At 37.7% G+C, this 23473-nt stretch overlaps 1 protein-coding gene across 3 annotated transcripts; it reads right to left on the reverse strand.

Annotated features, from left to right (window-relative positions):
- Positions 1 to 49: 49 nt before the first annotated feature.
- On the reverse strand, positions 50 to 23450 carry RECQL (RecQ like helicase). Of its 3 annotated transcripts, XR_003258039.2 has the most exons (16): positions 23317 to 23450; positions 21166 to 21238; positions 19432 to 19629; positions 17321 to 17500; positions 16304 to 16410; positions 15103 to 15301; positions 13722 to 13888; positions 13071 to 13152; positions 10609 to 10757; positions 10403 to 10520; positions 8516 to 8654; positions 7620 to 7711; positions 5313 to 5532; positions 4305 to 4434; positions 3860 to 4100; positions 50 to 782 (listed from the first exon to the last, which is right to left on the reverse strand). XR_003258039.2 is itself a non-coding variant. In XM_026092638.2 (15 exons), exons 2-15 carry the CDS (start codon positions 21179 to 21181, stop codon positions 3912 to 3914), a joined length of 1986 nt encoding a protein of 661 aa, XP_025948423.1. In that variant the 5' UTR covers positions 21182 to 21238; positions 23317 to 23450; the 3' UTR covers positions 847 to 3911. The 3 variants fall into 3 exon arrangements, 1 of the variants encoding a protein (XP_025948423.1); XR_010390187.1 differs by lacking the exon at positions 21166 to 21238 and having other exon boundaries at positions 23317 to 23435; XM_026092638.2 differs by lacking the exon at positions 50 to 782 and having other exon boundaries at positions 847 to 4100.
- Between the last annotated feature and the right edge of the window lie 23 nt (positions 23451 to 23473).

Raw genomic sequence — 23473 nt, forward strand, 5'->3', positions numbered from 1 at the left:
CTTCACTTGAAAAAAAGCTGAAGTGTCAAGAGCACCAGAACTACACAGCTGTGAGCTTAGCCTTTACTTCCACTTACTGTAGTCATTCTCATATATGAAATACAAAAGACTAGAATATACAACCCAAGTAAAATTTAGTAAAACTGTTAAAACAACAAAATTTTGAAACAAAGTAGTATGCTTCCCTGCAAATGGCCATTGTTAATTTTCATTAACTATGTGTAAGAGTACAAAAAGTCAGTACAGTCATTTGTATTAAATATTCAAATGTGCCTAAGATTTCAAAGTGCAGTTAATCTACTGGCTCTTATTTGCAACTTTCAGAGAGTTCAAAGATTCTTTTAATAAATAACGTAACCAGGACATCTGTATCTTTGAGATTAAACACTGCTTAAACGTTAAGCATACAAGCAATGAAAGAGTAGCAGTTGTTATCGTCGAAGAATTGAGATAGTGTGAACAGAGCTGTTCTTCGGACCTTTTCTCTTGGCCTAACTGTTCTTGCTCCCAACTCTGACAAATCCAAGTGGAACTGAAGAGAATAGTGCTGAAAAATCCCAGCAATAAATTCTCAGGACAGTTACAGCAAAAAGACTTTACCAGTGACCAAATACTGTTCTTTCAGAAGCAGCTGTTCTTTTCCCAAATTCATCAAGGTAATAGTTTGAACATTCTTTTATCATCTTCTATCCTCATGTACTTGGTAGGCTAACGTCTTTCCACATTCAATCTCAGGCCCTGTCAGTGCACAACTCAGAACGTACTTTTTCTTTTATGTATTTCTGGCAAAAAAAAAAAAAAAAAAAAAAAAAAAAAAAAAAAAAAGCCAAGCTGTCAGTTTCAATCTAATTCTGAACCTCAAATTCATTACATTTTATTGTAACTTCCGCATTATCAAATTCCTACTGCTTGTGAAATGCTTTAGAATGCAACCTCTCTTCTACCCTTACTTTATAATTTTAAATGATTTTTATAATCTTCTGTCAACTATCATAGTTTTCACTAAACTTGCATTGAATATTATGGAGAAGCATTCCAAAATTTTACACAGTAAAAGTACACAGGACAAAGCCACAGAGTCTCCTTCTACCATAGCAGCTATTTGCACCAACTTCTTTAACAGATATCCTCAAGTGACCTGTACTTCTTCAGATAAAGAGTTCCACATTCAGTATTTCTTATTTAGATTGCTGGGATGAAAAATTCAGGTAGTAAGGTGTGTCAGCTGGTATGCAATAAAAAACAGTTTAAAACATGTCAAGTTGCAAGTTGAAATTTGAATTTTACTCAAACTCCAGGTCTATAGTATATAATTTCATAGGTATGAGTGCAATTTTAATGCACAGAAGCATCACTCTAAAATCTGCACTACATATCATCAAGAACAGTACTATTAACTGCACAGCTGTAATAAATACAGATAAAACTATATATGATGTTCAATAGTCACCCCTGACAGCAAGCCACCTTCAACTGTTGGCAATTTCTTAGCTCCTTGGGATGAGAGAACATGCGTGAACATTTGCAGCAGTAAGTACTGGTTCTCTTGGCTTGACAGAGCCAAAACGTCACATAAAAACAATTGTAAGTGAGTCAAAAGAGACAAGCTGCACTTTCAAATAGTGGAAACATGTTACACTAAGCCACAGACAAGTAGAGATGTGCACCTATAGTTGCCCTCTCTTTCCTTATTTCCATAAACACAGCAGAAATAATATAAGCAAATAAATAGGTGTATTTCTCAAGTAGCTAGGTTAAGAGACTAGAATCCAGAAATTGCCCAAAGATTAAATTTAGTATAGTCCACATTTGAGGCTTAAAGTATGCAACTATTCTAATTTTCACTGTTGCTCCAGATGCTTGGACCCTTTGTAAAGCACTAACTTAAGCAATGTAAGCAATGTTCTATTGCTTACAAAATAAAATGATTCTTATTCATAAGAGAATGACCAGATCCACTTTAGAAAAATTAGAAGGCAGCTCTATAGCTGGCATTTAAGTCCAAGCTGACTGGGGGCAGAAGGGGAAAAGGGAGGACAGAGTTGTTACTTCTCTGGTAGAGTTGTTCCTGTATTTCCCAAATAAAGTACAACACAAGAAGGGTCAGGAAGTGTTGTCTTTAAATATAAATCTGGGTGCTTTTGAAAAGCCCAGAATTAATAATTTTCCATTTGGATAACAAGCTAGAAAAATACAATTGTAAGAGAAATGAATACATTTTAACAGGATAAGTATGTATAGTATTTCATGAAAAACTCCACAAGCCAGAAGCAGTGCAAAGTTGTAACAGTGTTCTGCTTAAATTTTTGTTTTAAGTGCATTCCAGTGCTTGAATGTGCTGCAGTAGATGTATTACATCTACTACTGCATAGCAGATGGGCAGCTAACAGAGTTGCAGCCATCATCACAGCAAGATCAGAAAAGGGCCAGATATCTCTGCTCAAGACTGTGCAACAATGGTGGTGATGCCCACATGGGCTGGAGCAACTGTCCTTAACACAGCAGAGGCTTCAACCCACAGAGAGCTCCAGCAGAAAAGATGCTGCAGCCTAGTTCTCTGGCTGCAGGGAGTGCCTGGTGCCTCTCACTGCAGCTGGAGCCAGTGGTGGCCTCACTGGTGGGAGCTGTGCTCCTATCACAGTGCCAGTTCACAGGAGGAGCAGCTCCTGCAGCCCGTGTAGCAACAGAGAGGAGGAACAGGAGAGATTGATAGGGTCTTTGCAGAGACTCTACAGAGCCAAGAACTGCCCAGGCTCTGTATTGCAAAGGAGGGACAACCAGAGGCTACCCTCAAAGAAGCGGTGGATGGAGACTCCCCCAGTAGGCAAAGCTGGAAACCTGTTGCTTCCAGCAACACAAAAGGGCTCCTTCTCTGTCTGCAGTTCAGCCACTACAGACAGGTAGAGTGCCCTGGGAAGAGATGAGGAAAATTACCTCCAGCAGGGGGGCATAGGAGCTAGCTGAACCTGAGCCAAAGGAGAAAAAGGAGGGTGATAGTTAACAGAGAATCCCTTCTGTGGTAGACAGAGGCCCCCCTAGAAGACCCATCTGCCAATGAACCATCTTACTTAGGGCCCAGATCCCAGATGTTGCTCAGTGACTGAGAGACTGTGGGGCTTAAAATCCTGAGAGATGTGAGCAAGACATACTAGAACTGCAGCCCTGGACTTTAGGAGAACAGAATAACTTGTTCGGGGATCTGCTTGTCAGAACGCCTGGTGAGACTGGCAGGGAAGGCAAGGGGGCTCAGGAGATATAGTTGGTAGCATAGCAAGAGAGCCAGACTCTTCTCAGAAGAGCACAATCCTAGGACAGGAGGCAATGGACACCAGTTGCAACACAGGAAATAACAATTAGATCTAAGAATTTTTAAATTTTTTTTAAAACCATCAAGTTGGTGAGACACTGGAACAGGTGTCCAGAGAGACTGTGGCACCTCCATCCTTGGAACAGTCCAAACTCAGACACAACTCTGAGCAATTTGCTCTAATTGGACCAACTTTGAGCAGGAGATTGGACTAGATTATCTCTGGAGGTGCCTTTCAACATGCTTGATTCTGTGATGAAGCGTTACCATACACTGCACTTTCAAAAGAGGTTATGAAAGACAACATAACAGTTACTTACATTTTGTTATGTTACATTACTGCATCACAAGATAGATACCAATTACTTTGATACGAAGCATTTGTCTCTTTGCTATTTATTCAAGTGGTGCTAGATTTGAGATGGAGAGAAGGGTTCAATCTTCTCTGTACTGCTAGGTTTTAACAATACTTGTTTTCCCTTGACCTTTTTTGTAAAGAACGCAAATCCTTTAAAAAAAAAATACTATTACTAAAATACAAGCTGAACTTACGATTGTCCATAGAGAAGCAAACATGGTTAGTCCTAGACGTAGCCTCTAAGACTCAGTCAAGAACTATTGTTTTTTCATTTCCACCTGCCTGAAGCTTAAGCTTCTTTGCTTTTAAGTTGGTTCCACAGTTAGGCCGCTTATGTTCTTGTGACTTCTTCACTGCTGAATCTTGGATTTTCTTTGAAATATTCTGAGTATTTCCTCCACTTCCTTTCAAATTTGCAGACTGAGATGGTTTGTTCTGTAAATGATAAACAGCTCTATTAAAATTCTAAAATTGTTTTTCTTCTTTTTCAATGTACCCATGCAAGAGAAGATAATGACGTCTATTTTAAATCCTGTTGGTTGTATTACTATGGAAGATGAATTGTACAGATGCCAGCCTATTAAAATAAACTCTATTGGAAAAGTTATCCATATAGCAAGTCAATACAGATATAAATACCCTGTAGATGCTTTTCTCATTTGTTGTCCATTGTATTGTGATGATATGTGCCTCATTTTTTAGCAGATCAGCTTTTGGTCCTATCTTCAGGTAGGATATTGTAGCAAATGCCGTGAAGCTGAAGTCTTCTCTGCACAAATTAAATCGCAGTGTTATAAGGGATGGTTGGAGACAAACAAAATAGACCACATGGGGGAAAAAATGGAATGCATTTAGTAACCTTTCTGATGGATGTTACAAATAGTAGCTTGATTCTACTTTACTTATTCAAGTGAACATTACTTAGTTAAGAGGGATTCTGGCCTATACTTAATTCAGTTTGTGCGTGCATGTGTGTGCATGCGTGTGAATCTGTTTGAATACACGGCGGAAAAATGAGGAAAAAAAATACCTAATCATTCATCAGCTCACCCTCTTAGAAGCATAAAAAGCCAGTTGTACAAACAAATGCCAAAAATTAGGCCAAAAATAAAGAGATTAAAGTATTTGATTTTGCATATCATTAGAATTCATAAAACTATATGAACAGACAAAACACTACATAGAAGCACTGCTGGTATTTCACAGTTTCTTAAAATTTCTGAGTACCACTTTCCACATTTGCCACCCTCTCCTGACTTAGACTCCATCTTGGCAACCCCATTTGCTCTGCTTATCCATGAGATGTTAATAAGACTGAAGATAAATAACTGACTCATCTAAAATGAAGCTTGCTGCAGATTTAAAGGTTCCGCTTGTGTATTCACAGAAGACTTCAACTTTTTAAAATTGCAAGAGATGCACAGAAAAGTATTTCAAGTGTTCCCCCAGCATCTATGTTAACATTTTACAAATAGAAATAAAATAATCTTTTCTGCCTTTTGTAATACATTAAATGCTTCAGAAATAAGAGCTAAAGATGAGGCCACAAAATGTATCTATTAATATTATTAAAAAACAACATAATAGAAAAATGACTAATAGATTTTAAAGAAAAGGAGAAGCAGTAATATACATTGTTTTACATACTTCAGATACTGCTGCAGCAGTAAATGAGCAATCATTCTCTCCAGTTCCTCTCGAGTGTGCTTTGGTGGAGTAACTTCAGCCACCCTCAACTTTGACGCACCTTTCCCCAGCCATGCATCAATTAATTTCAATGGCGTGAGCTTCTCGCTCATGTTTTCAGCTTGCTCAAGTATCTTGATTAGATCCCTGCAGTATCCTGTTATATCCATTTTCTGAAATGCTACAGGTAAAAATGAAGCAATATTTAAATAATAAGTTTTTCATGGCAGTGCATTTTTTTTAAACTATAAGTCAACAAATGTTATAGTAGAGCTGAAACTTTTTCTCTATCAAATCAGGATATATTCATAGTCAAATTTACATTTATCTTTTGGTTATTAAAATTTCAATCCTGCAAACATTTTTACATGTATTTAACTTTACAAACCACATAGAAATGATTTCAAGGAAGCATTTTTGCAAAGTGTAATATTTATAAGCCAGATACTATCTAATCCCACAACTGGATTCACTTTCTCAGCAATAATAGTTATTATGAAAATATTAGAAAGCAAAGAGGAATTGATGAATATAAGCAAAGCATTTCTTCTTTCAAGATACTTAACAGACAAAATAAGAGGAGAAAAAAGTATTAATTTCATTACACAAAATAGCTTCATCATGAACAGTCATTCCAGAGCAATAATACATCCAAGTAGTGCATAATGATCATTCCTCTAGTGCAGATCGGATCATAGCCCAGAATTACCCAGACTGCCTCCTCCAATACTCAGAATTGAGTGCCAAGAAACTAGGACTACTGCTAGGTTTCCCCAGACATCACTCATATATCAAGAGGCCCGAGGGGTAAAACAGTAGTAGATGGGATATATTTTAACTATACTTCATCATGTGGCTACCCTAAATCTTGCATACAAGCCAAAACTTCATACTTTTCTTATGCTCTGATCCCAGTATAAACTTCACCTAAGCCTCACTTCCTGTTAGTAGATAACAAGATGTTGTAACTTGCATGATTTTGCAGAGCAGCTTTATTATATGGATAGAAATAACTGTATAATGCAAAAAGAGGTCAAATATCTTTTATTTCCCCATCTACTTTACCTAAAAGAAAATGTTCAGGGAAGGAATAAAGTCTAATGATCAGAACAGCTTTGAATACAGAATTGTTCGTAAATTTTCCAAGTATTCATCACTGCATTTTCCAAATGCTTCGCAACAGGTATATGAGGCAAGCAGATGGTATTTTTCACATTTTACAGGAACTCGCCTGACACTTAAAGAAATTCAAGGTGTTTGTATGTGTCCAATTAGAGATGCCCATGACTTGTTCCTCAGAACTCTTTTGGGGGCTTTTCAGCACTAAATAGCACTCCCTATGTCCTGTGCTTAAAGCACAGCTCCCACTTAGTGCAGCAACAAATCCTTCATGCATCTTCAGCAACTCATAGCTTTTAGGATGGGTACCAAAACTGACAATTAAAGCAAGCATAGCCGCCGAGTACTACCCAGGAAGTTTGTGGGAAAAGCAAAGAAAGAAACTATCTACCCAAATAGTGTTCTACTGAAACCATCCTCCTTCACCATGCAGTACAAACCTTTTCCAACTCCTCTCCCAAGTTCCCTCTAAAGTTGGCCTGCATGCATTCCCTTTTGCATTCCCAACTTCATTCCAAAGGAAGGGCATGTACTAGACAGACATTCTGCTGTTAGGGCTAGGGCACTGCAAAATCCCAAACTGCAGTGTGCTCAGTTGTTCTGCACACCTGGCACATGCACAGTCCTCACACAGGTAGGACTCATGAGCATGCAGCACTGGAATCCTCAGAGATTTTAACCAGGCAAGTTGTAAAAGGATGTGTGCAAGCTGTGGCTTTTCAGAGGCCAGGCTTGAACAGTTTGGCATGCAGAGAGCAAGAGGATCCTCCTTGAAATAAAGCTTTCACAGCCAAAAAACCCAAACAAAACCAAACACATAACAGAATCTTTTTAATACAAACTAATCTGCCCCCTTGCCCCAGCTTCGCTTTCGGGAACAGATGAACTGCTGAACCTGAAAGATATCAAAGAGTTTGGCCTCAGACAAACAGCCAATCCAGGAAGGGTTCTGCTAAACACCTTACATTTGGCAACACTGTCAGCCACTGAAAACTGATATTCATAGAGAAGTTGCACAGTGGTAGCAGGCAGTATTATCAGAATGCTTTACAGAAGTTCCTCATAATTTGTCTAAACTGGATTTTTTTTTTTTAACCACCTCACCTTTTCTGTGTTCTCTGTCCTTGGTTATAAAAACAATTTACTTACAGTTCTCTCTACAGCAGTTATCACACATTCTGTTGCAGTTTGCAGAATCCCATACTTCATCAAAATGATGGGCTATGAGGACCCGGCGACACCTGAAAGCACAGAAAAACAAAGGAGGAGCTGCAGAATGTAACTGTACCCATCTTATCTGATAAATCAAGAAAGTGGCAAAAAAAAAAAAAAAACAAAACAAAAAAAACAGTTCCTTGGGTCAGCTTGTATCTATCTCAAAAAAAGTCTGAAAATTGGCTCAGGAAAATCAGAAGATGAATACAGCAGCATAGTATTTCCTGTCAGATATGCTGACGAGAGTAGCTAGTAGCTTTCAGTGCTATTAAATATTGCTACGGGAGCAGCTTGGTTAAAGCAGAAGAGTAAATACCATCTGCAATTCCAATAGAGTGCAAATTGTAAGACTATAGACTTATCTATAGACTCGGGCCAACAAAGGCTATATAGATTTCACGAGTGGCCACGACATTGACAAAAATGTTTTCCATGAAGTATTCAATATAGTTCAGTGCAATATGTGAAACATTAAAAAGATCTGGAATCCTGTACGGCCATTAAACACTGATATCACACTAAAAAAGCAAAGCATTTCTGTATTTGCACTTAATGGGATTTGAAATCCAAATATTTTTTCATTGACAGATTTTTTTACCTCAACATAAACACTTTCAGAACTTTATCCTGAGACTAGCATAAAACAGCGCTCAGTTATTTTACGTGCAACAGTGCGTATACTGAGCATCCAAACCACAAACCCCAAAACTCAAGACTCAGTTACAATGATAGCAGGTTTTGTAGTTTTTTTTTTTAATAGCCTCTTTAAAAACAAGAAAGTCAGCCTAATTATTTAAAAACTGAGCAACCAAGCCACTGCAGTAACTTACTTGTTCATATTCTGGCAGTAAGACACCATATCATATAGCTTTTCTTGCCCTACATTTTCCATCACTACCATTGAGCTGATTCTGAATATATCTCCAAAACCATAATATAAAATGCAGTCAGCTTTTTGGTCATCTCTACCTGCAGTGCATATAAACAAACAAAATTTAAACTTTACAAGAGATTTACTTTAAGCATATTTTTTTCCCTAGTACAAATTCTACTCTTACCTGCATGTGCTTCTGCAGCCCCTCTATAAAGAGAGGGCACCACTGTAACATTATCAGGCATAGCATATCAGCCAACAGAACATAATATGACATATGCTAGAAATAAGATGAATTTAGAACAGTCTTATACAATTACAGTATCAAGCAAACTGAAAATACTACACAATGAAGTTTGTGACTCTTTAACAATTGAAATGTTATCAACATGATGCACAAAGTCAATGGAAGCAGTATTTACCCACTCCAACACCTCTTACAAAGTCCTATCCAAATACACATTAAAGTTTAATTTGTATTACAAGACTTGGGTAAGCTTCAACTACCTTATTAGGTATTCATGACAACTAATAAAGAGAGAATTAGATAGAAAGCAGTTGTTTGATGACTGCTGTCTCTGCTGCTACCTAAAGTGAAACTCAGCATGTTGCTGTCATCTTATGGAAAATGATTTAACAAAATATTTCATTTAAAACCAACCATGCCTTCTATAGCTGCACTTAGACCATCTCTGCCTTTCCCTGTGCTCTCAACACCAAGATGATGATGTACAAATGGGTGTCCTCCTTCTTTTTGCAAGATCCAGAGAGCAGAAAAGGCCTGACCAGCCTAAACGGTCTAAAGTTCACCACTGAACAGAAAGAAACTATTTCACTTCAATTGGTGGGCAGGAGGAAAAGGAAGGTTTCACAACCTAAATGGTATGCTCAGGCAAATTGGTAGCAGTGATTAATGAAACCCTCCTGGAAGAATATCAATTAAATCAAGTTATGTATAAGAAAACTCACAAGCTTGCTGTAAAGTGCTAACTAAGAAACATTCACCCCAAATGGTAAACATTATGAAACAATAATTTCAGCACCTATATAAGGCCCCTGTCTCATCACTTCAACATTTTTACTTCCTGTTACCCCAGCACTATTTAGAAGAAACCAGCTCTAGGGTAAGCAGAGGTAAACGCCCACAAACTTTAATGGATATTGTATCTTTTTCAGGTCAAGATTAAGGCCAAGCTCTATCATACAAGCAGCGTTAAAATCTCAGCCAATTGCCCCTCAGGGTCCTTAGAAAGCTTTTCTCCACATACATTCAAATCTCTCTTTGAGCTTGTGCATTATTACTATTTCCAAAGCAAAATAGCTTTTTTTTTCCATAAAAGGTATCTAGTCCTGCTATACACTGACCAATCCTTGAAATTCCCTGCCCCAGACTCCCTATCCTACTTGCATTTCTGTGGCCAGTGAAATTCATTCAGAGATTAGACAGCACCTAGAGAAAATCTGAAAAGACTGTACACTTGCTCTAAAAAACAAACAAACAAAAAACAAACCCCTTCTCTATTATACACATATGATTAGTCAATGTCACATCATGAAATAGTTCTGGTAAGTCATAGATGTCACAAAAATCAAGCTGTTCAAAACACACTGGACAAAGACCTAAATTCTTAGGGCTTTTTGCTACACTGCAGTATAGAGGTCTGAGATCATGAATGTAATGTATATTTGCTTTAAAGCCTCTTTACAAAGGCAGAATAGTATTACACAGTTTGGAACCTGTCTCAAAGTAAAGACACTTCAAACAAATGGCTGAAATAAAAGAATAAGTTTATTGGCTTAAGGATGTCAATGGATGCTTAGCAAAAACTAGTTCTTATGATACCTGCACGTCCACTCTCTTGGTAGTAGTTCTCCATGGATTTGCTCATAGTATGATGAATTACAAACCTCACATCTGGTTTATCAATTCCCATGCCAAAAGCAACAGTTGCCACTACAACCTGAAATAAGAGTAACAAACCATCAAGGTACCAAGACATAATTTGTTTAAATGAGACAAAAATCTACAAAAATATCTGTCTACTTAACCTGGATTTCATTTGTTGCCCATCCTTTATGGACTCTGGTCTTATACTTCGCATCCATATTTGCATGATAAGTCCCTGCTTTGATTCCCAGTTTCTGCAAACTCACAGTAACTTGCTCCGAGTCCTTCTGAGAAAAACAGTAAACAATTCCTGCACAAAAGTGAAGATAACTTTTCTTAAGGTTTCAAGAAATTAAAAAAAAAAAAAAAAAAAGAGAGAGAGACCAAGAATAGTAAAAAAAACCAGTAAGTGACCTTTGTGCCTATTCAAGATGAATTACTGGTAGCCATGAATGAAATTTCAATGATCAATCTAAAGACAGAAAAAGATGACTTTTGCATTATCTTCTGACCTATAATGCTTCCCTTAATTTAGGGGAAAAAGTGACTTAGCTACATTTTAGATTTTTTCTAGTGCAGAGAAACAGTTCCAACTCTGATTTTGGCTTGTAGGCTACAGAGAAAATATGGGTGCCAATTAGTATAATCAAAGAAGGACAGTGCTTATGAAAAAGGGTGCTGTCCCTTATGATATATATGATATCTATAACATCTCACCTGAGATTTCAAGTAACTCTGCTTTTTGTCATGAGTCACACTGGGCTAGGTCAAGGATTTCACACAAAACCAGGAGTTTGGAGCACTTTGTTTTACAGAACAATGCATAATGGATGTGTCATCATCATTTCACAGCAAAAAGGTATTTTTTCACTTACTAAACATCTTGGTATTGCAGAGCACACTTACTCTAAGCTCATAAATAGAAAAATATGAAAGAAGTCATTCTTTGACAACACAACAGAAAATTTACTGCACACTTTTTCGTTTTCTGAAGCACTTTTTCCCCTCAAAGTTATTAGTTCTATTAAAACTGAAATAAGACATACAACAGGAAGTAGGATGAGAGGGCTGAAGTACAGCACCTGAGACAAGAAGTCTGGAGCAGGGAAGACAGACAGACCAGAAACAAAAGGCTACATTTAGTTAAGTTGGTCAAAAGAATCTATGGTTCCTTTTCCTCTCTCAGCAGACATCTGCCTGATAGATGCACCTTATCTGCATGCATCTATTCCTCCTTTGTTCCTGATCAAATACAGAAGAGCTAATATTTTTTAGGATGAGTTTATTTTGCCGAGTTGCCTTCATGGTTCGTCTAAAGGACGCAGCCATATCGATGGCCCATGCGAATGCCTATATAGTTTCACACAGTAGTAAACTGAGGAAAAAGAAAATATTTCTTTAACATTATTTTTTATTGCTTAAGCTTTTGAGGATATTGAGGTTATAAAGTGAAATATTACAAAAGGAGGAAGGGCTGGAATTAGGAATACTCCGTATGATCTTAATTCTCTCTATTATTTCTGCAAATATATCATGATATAGCCTTTAACTATCTACTGAAATACTATTTTTCTAGTGTGTTTCTGCTCACACAATGCACAGATGTTATTACTGCTCAGTAGGTGACTATCTAATCTTATATTCAATGCATTGCTCTAGATTTAATTTACTGCACTATTCAAATCCTGATTAAGATATAGTGAAGCCCCTTATGACACTTAGAATTCTATGGCCCTTGTCATCCCTAATAAATGCTCTGTAAGCATTAACTTACATTCATAATTTCTCACAGTGATACAGCATCTCCTTTTTTCTGCTAAGGAACCAGCTACAGTCAGTGGCATTCACTAAATTTGGATGACCATTCTGAGATGCCTGTAATTACATTTTTAAGAGTATTTAGTGACATAGCACAATTACATTTAGGATGAGCTTCCACCAACATCATCTGCTGTTATGAATGCTTTAGCAACTCTATATGTAATACTAGAATTCCAATTTGGATAAAAGTAACATGAAGTTTGCAATCAGCTTTGCACAGATTTGTATCCAGGGAGCTGCCCAGCACAGCAGCAGAGACAGGCATAGACTGTTGTTCTGGAAAATTAGGTTCTGTTGCCTTTGTGATATGGCTCTCCTCTCTTCACTTGCAGTCCATATTTTATTGACTATGAAAAGCCCAGCTTTTACACTTCCGTACTTCACTGCACAAGCATACTTCATGTCATTCCACATCCATCCTGGACTTTGAATGAGACATGAATCTTGGGATCAAACATGAAAAAGAGGCGTTAAAGACAGTATCCGGACATATAGATACTAAATGGCAGATGAATAGATTAAGAGCATAAAGGTAACCTTTTCTTAGCCTTATTTTAACAATCTTAAAAATTGCTGCTATTCTACATATGTCAACATCACCGATTATATTTTAATACTTCCGAAGATGCAAGTAAATTGTCAAGATATTTAAACAGTAAGGAATTAAATTTAATTTTTTTTTTTTAAAGTTGGCTGTTTAATGGACAGTGAAAGTGGAATTTCTCTATGCATTTCAGGATCACTTCGAAACATCCCCATAATGCCAAAGATAAACAACAACATACTTCTTTACACTGTTTACCTGAGAGTCCTTTGTACCTTCCATTGATGATCTTAACAATGTCCTCAATGAAGTCCTCATTATTTGATGGCTTATGTCGAACCTCAAAAATAATACATACAGGACAGAGTGTTCTTTAATTGGGAAAGCAATCCATCAAACAATCCTATTATCTTACTTCTTCCAGTATAATAAACCCATCTATTCTGCCACTTAACTAGAATTACTACATATTCTGTGTTTAAAGCTCGATTACATCTCAGAAGCCCTCAAAAAAGAAACCCACAAGTTTTCTGCGAAGGACAATAAAAGAAGGCATGGTCAGACAGAAGATGTAGCACAACACAGTAATTTCTAGCTTTTTATAATATTATATGACATATTTTCTAAGAGGTTGCGGCAGCCTGAGCCTGCTACCTCTCTCTCCGTTTTACACAGGCCTAACTGCTAAACCTTGTTCACACAAAGAACAGAGCAGCCCAAGTTCCCCTGCAGATGACAGGATACGAAGTTCAGCAAGACAAGGTCATTAAAGACCACCATGGCTCAGCTCAAAAGGTATACATTATTAAAATATATAACTGAAAATCTCTCCTAAAACTAACCAACTACTAAGTTCCAGAAAATATAATATTACTGCAATGCAGTCTACAAACAGGCAAAAAGACATACCTCATAGTAAAGATTGGGCCGGTTGAAAGATGCAGTGAAGGTAATGCATTTCTTAACACACAGAATTTTCTGAGCATCCTTTAAAACATGATTTGTAGCAGTTGCAGTCAACCCAATCAACGGAGCATTGGGAAACTGTCTTTTCAAAATACCAAGAGACTTGTAGTCTAAACAAGAATACAGAAAGGAGAAAAGAAAGATTTCTTGTGCCATAGATCCAAGCTTAAGGAAGCAATATATTCACATAGCTAGTATTCAGTGAGGTAATATTGCATTAAATCTGTAGCAAGTTAATAAGTAACAACTTAACCAATTTATACATCCAAATGAAGTAGCAAGAAGGTTGCATTCATCAAAATCAACGCTTATTCTTGTTAACTGAATTTTGTAAGAGCAGCCACAATTCAGGAGATACTATATATAGGAGTGGAACTTGTTAAAAGAGTTGGAAGAAAGTGGCATTGAGCTAACCAACACACAGATTAGATTGCAGGTCTGTGCTTAAAAACAGTTTTTCAGTTAAGACAGTTTTGCTAATAAACAAGCAATGTGGAATCTGGATACATACATCAAACCGTGCTAAGGAAAGATTTTAAAGGCTCAGTGCTGACAATCACTTGCTACCTTAGTACAGCAAATGCAGCCTGAGATACATATCCAAATTCCACATTCCTCTCTTTACTTGGATACCATTTTTAAACAAAACTGCAAAGGTTGACTTCACAGTAATCTTCATTTTGAATCACAGTTTATCTTTCATAGGCAGAAAACCAGCAACTGATAAGCTGACAATATAGGAATCAAATTGAAGCAGAATTTTTCTTTCCCTGCAAGCCCAGGGCATTTGCTGCAAGTTACTTAAGAAACAATTAAAATTTATTTCATGAATTTCCAAAGTGCAGAAGAATATTATCATCTCAAATGCAGATACTTTAAAGGATCATGAGACTTAGCATCCCAGAACGAAATTCTCTGCCTCAGTCATTCAGAGTGTTAGGGAGCGCTATATAAAATGACACATTTTTTTTTCTGTAGCAATAGATTAAAGATGATTTTATTATCCACATTAAATCTGGCAGCCAAAAACTGTTCCATCTTATTACGCTCCAATTAAAATAGGCCCAAATGGCAGCTTTTCAGAGGACTGACAATGAAATCTGCATTGAAATTGTCCTTATTTGCATGTACTTAGCTCTTGGACAAGGATATAGTCACTTGTGAATAAAATTTAAAGTCTTTGAGCTAACAGAAGTACTTTGCATACCTAAAAATGGAAATATTTACTTAACACATGAAGAAAACACTTGGCTGTATTTCAGGCCTAGCTCATCATTTATTGATGATTGAATAACACTGCAAACTCAATTTCTAATGAGCATACCAGGCCTGAAGTCATGGCCCCATTGACTACAACAGTGGACCTCATCTACAGCAACACGAGCAAGACACCCTGCTTGATAAGCTTTCTCTAGCTTTGACATGAACATTTTGCTTTTTGCAATCTTCTCTGGGGTCACATAAATGAGCTTCAGTTGCGAATTTTTCTTCAGCATTTCAGCATGAACCCACTTCACATGCTCCTGTTCAAAAAAAAAAAAAAAAGAAAAGGAGAAATCAGAGGCTAACAAACTAGGATGACATATAGAAGTTGTGAAGTGCTAGGATTCTTAAGAGGCTATTAACAATTTAGGGAGCAATTAACAGAGGCTGAAACTGTTACATATTATTTACCTCTACTATAAGTCTTTGCAGAAGATATAGAATTTCCAAGTATTGGAATTAATATTTTATATCACAGAACTTCTAATAGGACATCTGTTGAATATTGGTCTTTGTTTCATCGTGTGGTATCACTATTTGCCCCATAAACTATCAGGTACTAAACATGCCTCTGGTGCTACAAGTATAAAATAATTTCTTATGCACACCAACTAGTCCCAACTGTAATCTTTACTACTGAGTTTTCAAACCTGAAAGCAGGCTCAAAGTTTGCCATACTGCATCAAGCCACTAACCCATCAAATTCAGTATCACAGGCAAGTTAATAACCATGACCTCTTGGTAGTCAGGAAATAAAAATATTTCACTGTAAAAAGCAGTTGACTAATAGCATACTGGGAAATAAGTTGCTTCTGGGACTCTGAAGCAAACAGTTTACCATCCTAAAGTAAGAGAAATAATGATATGTGTGGGTCTGCACTGCTCAACATGTCACTAGGACGTAAGATCATCTCTTCCAATCTTCTTCGAAATCTAGAAACAGAGGAAAAAGATACAACACATACAGGCAAAAGGTACTTCCCATCCCTAAAACAGTCCCATGGAATCTATTTATTCCATGAAAGGTTTTGGCCTACATCTGATTTTGTTTTAAAAAATAAGAATGCAAGATACTCATTCACATTATCCATATCACAGCAGAGAGCTGCAACACTCTGACAGAGGGACATTAGCTGGTAGAACTGTTCAGTTAGTATTTATAAACAGTAAAGTTCATTCAGTATTCATAAATAACATGGATTTAGGCAACATGTCAGTGTGTACCTGACAAAATGACATCAGAACTTGTTAGTTAAACATACCTTACTGCTTGAGGCATTTAATAGAGCTGCAGAAATGCCAAGTTGTTCCAAAACCATGAGCTGATCTTCCATAAGTGATATCAAAGGACATATCACAAGCGTGAAACCTGTAACAATCAATCATTAGTCTCATCTAAACTGTTCAGTTTGCATAATGTCCCTTGTAACACTAACTTATCTATAACCAATGCATCAACCCTGTTCTGAAGAAACTGCCTTAAACTTCGTACTCAGTAGCAGATTCCCCTCTTAGGGAGCTGACAGGAGAGTACTAGGTCGCATAGGATTGCATCCGATCAACCACCTGTGACATGCCCCTTCTCTTAGACTCCAGACCACAAACAACTCAGCTGCAAACATAAAACAAAGCATCAGAACTAATACACAAACAGAGCAAGCTGGATTCACAACTATCTCAAGAGGTGTTAACTTACCACACAACTAAACAATGCAAGGCATTGCTAAGTTTAATCTTTATGAATAAATGAATTATCAAGTGATTGGATGGGTTATTTTACCAAACAGGTTTAAAAATTTCCACTGGATACTTGCTCTTAAAAGTGAAGAAGCAAAGTCTGTCCCACACAAGCTGAAGCTAAAACTTCCATGAGGGGAACAGACAAATAGTAGGTATCCCTACTTCGATAATTTACAATCTCTATATTGAATTAAAAGGAAAAGAAAAATAGTGACAAACTTTTTCAAAAGTTCTTTCAATGGTTAATAATATAAAGTGTTGAGATGAAGCTAGATCAATGTGATTTAAATTTAAATCGTTTAAAAGGCATGTCTGCTTTAAAGCTGCTGCTGCTCCTTTAAAGAAAAATACAGCAAAAAACCAAAGCAAATATTTCTAACAAATCTTTCTCTCACACTTTCACGCTTTCTTAGTGTCTAATATCACCTAATATGGTGATAATAGACACTAACATAATGTTCATTCTCCAAAGAAGTATAAAAGTGGGGAAGCTAAATAGAACTGTTTGTATACGACCTCCCCCCTCCCCCCCTACATACCATCAGTACAGACAGCTGGCAACTGATAGCAAAGACTCTTTCCGCCGCCTGTAGGCATGACAAGAAATATATCCTTCCCTGCCATTGCAGCATTTATTGTTTCGAGCTGCAGGGACCTAAACTTCTGGAGTTTAAACTTGCTCTGCAGTGCGGTTTTGATCTTCTCATACCAGGGAAAATCTGTTAAAGAAAAAAAAATAAATTACAGGATTTATTATGTTAAAATATAGGAAGCAAAAGTAACTTACATATACAATAACTAGTTCTGAAAGTGGTACAATTTTACCTCAGGAAAAAAGTTCCAAGGTTGAATAAAGGCATACAAAAATCTACACACATAAACTGAGTCTGTATAAATTAACTTCTGTAAGATGCACCATTGAAAACCCAATTAAAATGTAAACACAATCCTCCTTCTGACTACAGGCTTTCATTGCATATAAATGTGAACTCATGCTAAAATGAAACCCATGTATAGATGAAGGACTTTAAAGTGCTTATTTTCAAGTGACTTGATTAGTCCTAAATGAAAGGGATGTGAGAAACCCACCCTGATAACAAATAATACCAGACACTGAGCCCTACACAACAGTCTCACTGTTAAGTTGCCCAAATGCTTCCCTCATACATTTCCAGTGATTACAAATAGCATGGTGAAGGCAGGGCAGGAACCATCTGTTCCACATATTATAGAAATAATAAGCTAGCATCCAAAACAAAAAGTGGGGAGGGCAAGTTTTGTCTTCTCCCAAATCATTGCTCCAGCATGTTTATAACACTTTTTTCCAGTAAAGATTTAAACACTCTTCATCATTTTAAGAGAAAATACCACAAAAACTTGAATTTCAGATTCACCAGGAGGCTTATTAGCCATTTTTCTTATTAATAAAATAAAAATGCAGAAACACTGTGGGAATTCCATATGATATTGCATGCAATATAAGAATTAACTTTAAGGTTTGAGGTGACATTGCTTCCTAATTTATAGGGATCACAGTCAAGATCCAGAAGTCCTCCAAGGTGAAGCAAGGCCTCCCATTGTCTTCACTGAGCTTTGCACCGGGGCCAAATTTAGCTACTGTGCTTATTCAACACGTACACATGCAGCATCTGATGGAAAAGATATTAGTTTTCTAAGCACAGAAAAAGAGAACTAGGCACAAAGTCACCCCCCAAAAATCAATTTGTTCTACAGCACCAATGTGCAATTATTAATTAGCTGTATTCTTACATGCGCATAACACTTTTTTTTTCAAACACAGACAAATATAAGTTAGACTACAACTTTCATTTCCCCAAAAAAGCGTGTGGGGGGGGAGATACATAAAATAGCTACAGACAGAAACTAATAATGCACTTCTGAAATCAAATGACATAGAAGAGAAGGGGGAAGAGTAATAATAAAGAGAACAAGTCTGAACTGAATTTGGCCACAGACAACATGGCCAAGAATCACCAGCAATCCAGGACTTCAGTTAATATTTCCTTTGAAAGACAGCACTTGCAAAAGAACAGCAGCCCTCACACCAGCACAGTGCACTTTTTCAGCTTGGTGTAGATTTGCTGCCCTCTATATTACTTTTGGCAATCAGCATTCACCTAATGTGCCTCATTTGGTAAGATGTAGGGGCTACACAACACCAATGTCCTACCCACTCACAAAGGAAGAACCACAAAGACAGCGAGAAGCAACTTTAAGAGTGCAAGACTGCCATTACCACATCCTCAAAATACCCAAAATAATTATTTATGGTTCAAAAATAAACAGAGGAATATAACTACTGCAAGATAGCTAGATTTACTCTGTGTTTCTTCTAGCAAATCTAATAAAATTGTGACACTGCAACAAGGAGACTATAAAAGTGGTTATAACAAGCCATTCTTTTCATAATTGTCCCTGGAAGAACTCAGATTAGCATTCAGGAATGTCCAAGGAGGCAAATAAAAACATTATGCTTTGTATTTAAGATGGTAAACCAGCTGTTCACCAACTGAAAAAATGAAATGGGACAATAATATCATTATCCAAACAGAATTCTGAATGAAAGCATTTTTCATGTACTGGATTAGATTACCTCCATGCTAGAATATTTGAATTTGACTCTGCAAACCTTTTTTGTTCCACGCCTCCACTGAGGTTTCAGTCTCTTTGCTTCCCCCAGCCTCTGAGTCTTCTGAGGACTGCTTTATCAGCCTCTTTAGCACCATCTTCTTATGAATGAGTTCCTGCTGTTTATCCAGAAGCTCCTGAATCTGCATCTCCACTGCCTGAAGCTCATTTTCAATGGAAACCAGTTCCTCCTCTAGCACTTGAAGGAAAGAGCAAGATAAAGCAGGGGAGAGACTATAGTAACCCGCTAATCACAGTTATGGTATCATATTTTATGTCTGTTGATTGACAGCAATCCAAATTAAACAAACAGCAAAAGTATCTAGAAAAAAAAACCTGATAGGTCTATTGATAGGATTACAGCATCTAATCTCTGTATTTACCATGTAAACATAACTATAACAAGGTTTATTTCTTAGATTAGGAGGTCACATATACTGTAAATTGTCATCTCTGCTGCAGTATATGAGGGATATGCAACACTAATGATGAACGACTGCGTTGGTTAGTACAAGGTAGGGGGTGGGGGTAAACAAATCACATCACAGTCTAGTTTCCCCAAAGTGTTATCCCTCCACCGAAACACAAGTATTTTTTTTTCCTGCAGAGGTATACTGAGCTACGAAAAGCATCTCATCTGCCCCGACATTAGAGCTGAAAAGGATAAAATGAACACAAGGGAGTACTCCAGCCATTTCCAAGGCAAGCACAACCCTAGCCAGTTTTTAGTAGAAAGCATTTACATGTGAAGCAACATTAATCTCAACAAGTAAAGATCTTTTAAGCATAGAAATATGGGCATTGGCTAAAAATTACACTTCATGCACCCAGCTCTTCCTTCTATACAGGACAAGAGGACCTGCCAAGTGTCAAGGCTTGGACACAGAGGACAAAAGTTACAGCTCTTCAGATGCAGAGAGAAAGGCAGTATCTTTACCTGAAGCAGCTGATATAACTAGAGATGAAAACAAAGATGTATATTGGGGGGTGGGGGAAGCAACAGATTCCCCCCTCCCCTCCAAAAAAAACCACACAGCCAAGCTTTTGAGAACACAAGCCATTCTTCGGATCTGAAAAGTAGAAGCAAATATTCCCAAGAAGTTTGACTTATCTAAGTGAATCTATGTCAGGAATTTGTCCCTTTACATCCTTAAGTTCATTTGTGTGAATTATAGATTGTATTTCAGAATTCACCCCCATGGTTTAAAAGTGTAATGAATATATGTCACACAATGCCATGTGTACCACTATTTCAGAGCCACTTTACATACACGTAAGAAATACATCACCATTTTATTTCAAAATAATAGACACTGGTCCAAGCATAGCAGATAAGATAATTTTCACATATGGTAGCAAAAACATATTGTATAGAAAAGGATATTCACATTAGAAATTACACAAAATAGGGACACTTGTCTTCCAAAGTGCCCACTGTTACACCAAAGAAAAGATTTTCAAAGGAAAGCGTCTTAAAATATAAAGTTTTCTTTCAAAATATTGAAAACTATGTAACTTCCTAAACAAGTCTACTTTTAGTTTATATTTAAGAAACAAAAAGGTATCCAGTAAAAATGTATTTTTCTTCAAATCCGATGTGAAAGTATAACAACAAAGACCCCTGTAACTCTTTTCTACATAGGCTAAATACATGCAAGTATCAATAACATAGGATGCTTTTGTCTGTTAGCTAGAAGATAGCAAGAAAACAAACTGAATACTAATTTTGGATTACCTGCAACAGCTGCCATATCTGAAGATTAGAGAATCCTATCCTCAGTAGATCTCAATTAACCAAGCAACTCTCACTAAAATATAAAGATAATGGATTTCATTAGTAACCCTTCTAAACTTAGAATACATCTACTATAAGAGACTTTTCAGTACTACTACATTAGGTATCACCTTAACACGTTAAGTACCGGTTCATTTAATCTGCCTATATAAATAAAAGATTCTAAAGGCTATGGATCATCAGCCTTCCAAAGGATCCAAACAAATTTTGATCAAGACTTAAATTTTATGGAAGCCTTTCCCTTCCTTTCTACCAGAGACAAGGTGTACTATAGACCAGTCATCCACCTACCCTAGACCTGCACTTTTTTTCTAAAGACTATTTTATAGATAAGTCATAACAAATTACATTGTGTCCATTAGAAACACAGCTACCATAATACCTAGAGGATCTTCGAGAAGGAACAGGAAAGTTAATTTGGTTCAAAGAAGGGGGACTGTTTTTTGATTAGGTAATCAGAGAAAAGATCTTAGAATTCTATTTATTAGCTTAATTTTTGAACATCATCCTTCATGGTATTATCTGTTAATAATACAAAACTCAAGAACTTGATATCCCCTCTAACTCTTGCATAATTCTGAACTATGCATTACAGATGCAGTAGCTAAATCTGAGGGCAAGTGAAAGAGAACAAATCCAGCAGACTCTCACTAGAAACTGATCCAAACATAAAAAGAGACATTCCTACGTAGGCGTTTTATATATATTTATACATATTTATATATATTTTTATATATAAAAACCAAAAGCGCAAGTAAAACACTGAATTTGTCAGAAGAAGTTATAGTTAAAAAAATGAGGGAAAAGCCCACACTTCAGAGAGAAGCTGATTGTTCTATAGGTAACTCAGTAGTGCCTTCAACCTTCATGTTGCCCACATAATTTATTTTAGTTACATAGGGCTCCTGTCTTCATCCCAGTTATACAAAAGTATTTGAAAAGATTAGCCTGCCCAAAACACAGAGCAAGCGGGGACATGCTGAATATCAGTGGCTATGAAACTGACCTACTTTAAAAGCAATAATTCTCACAAATATCACTAGGCTGATAGCTCAGGAAGCACAAGCCATTTTTCCTTATCCAAAGAGGGGGAAGGGAAGGAGAATTACCTACGAAGCCTCCATATATGCTACTAAAGCTCCACAAGTCTTTAATTTAGCTACTGCCTCTAGAAGTAGTAGTTCGGCATCCCTTATAACTGATCCTGTATTGGCACTGCTGGCAAAGACCCCAATTATTATTTGATTCCTCAAAAACTTGACTCCTAAGCAACTGAAGAGATGAACTCATCCTTTCCACCACGAGTGGACAAAGGGCATACAGAAGCATCTTGCCTATGAGGCAGTTTTAGCTCACTCTAAAAACTACTTAATTACTATAAAGTCATCCCATCATAGCCATTCCTCAGCCCACTGGTGAGGAAAAAGAGGCCTCTAAGCAAATATAAGATTGCTATGCCTAAGATGGACAGCTTGGTAACCAGTGCCAGCTTTCACCCAGCACAGATTTTTACCAGTGTCTTAACACTGTAAGCTTTTCAATCCCACCACCTCTCTAACCTGTAAATTAAAGCTTTTTACTCCCAACTCTAAAAACAGAGTGATGTCAATAGGAGTTATCAAACAAAGAACCTTCAAAGTTAAAGGAAAAAAACCGACAGCAACTGCACAAGCAAGCTGTATCTTACTAGCAACAGCTAAACCAGGTAAAAATTCCCCACCTGCCAAAAAAACCCTCAGAAGTCACCTTAAAAAATCGCATTTAGGCAGAAAGAAATGCTCAAGCTCCCAACAGGGAAACAGATTCAAACTGGCCGTGCTGCGGCTTCAGCCATCAGCCCGTCGCCCGCAAACACAACACGAGCCCGGCCGCGCTCGGGAGGCGCCCGCTGCGGAAGGGCACGGGGAACCCGCCACAGCGCGGCACCCCCGCGCCTCCAGCCAACGGCTGTGGCTCCCCCGCCCCAACGGTCAGAGCTGCGGCACGCGCCGCCGCCCCGACCGTTAGAGCCGCGGTACGCGCTGCTTCCGCCAGCAACAGCTAGAGCTGTGGCGCAGGCCGCCCGGCCCAGCGGCAGCCCCGCTCTCCCACCTGGGCAGACAGCTTCCAGCCCCGACGCCTTCCCGGCGCAGCCACTTCCGCGGCCGGCTTCTTTCAGCCAATCACCAAGGCGGGATGCGCGCGAAGCGAGCACGTGCTCCTCCCCTCGACTGACATTGATACCGCACGGCCCCGGTCTGCCGTTCCG

Source organism: Dromaius novaehollandiae, chromosome 1 (genome assembly GCF_036370855.1).
Source record: "Dromaius novaehollandiae isolate bDroNov1 chromosome 1, bDroNov1.hap1, whole genome shotgun sequence".
In the NCBI taxonomy this organism is placed as follows: domain Eukaryota; kingdom Metazoa; phylum Chordata; class Aves; order Casuariiformes; family Dromaiidae; genus Dromaius; species Dromaius novaehollandiae.

What these genes read in the sequence shown, in the direction of transcription:
- RECQL (XM_026092638.2), bottom strand. An exon ending in TAAATGCCTCAAGCAGTAAG is followed by an intron (nt 15,302 to 16,303) that starts GTATGTTTAACT and finishes TTTTTTGAACAG; the next exon opens with GAGCATGTGAAGTGGGTTCA. An exon ending in CTGCTGCAGCAGTATCTGAA is followed by an intron (nt 4,435 to 5,312) that starts GTATGTAAAACA and finishes TAATTTGTGCAG; the next exon opens with AGAAGACTTCAGCTTCACGG.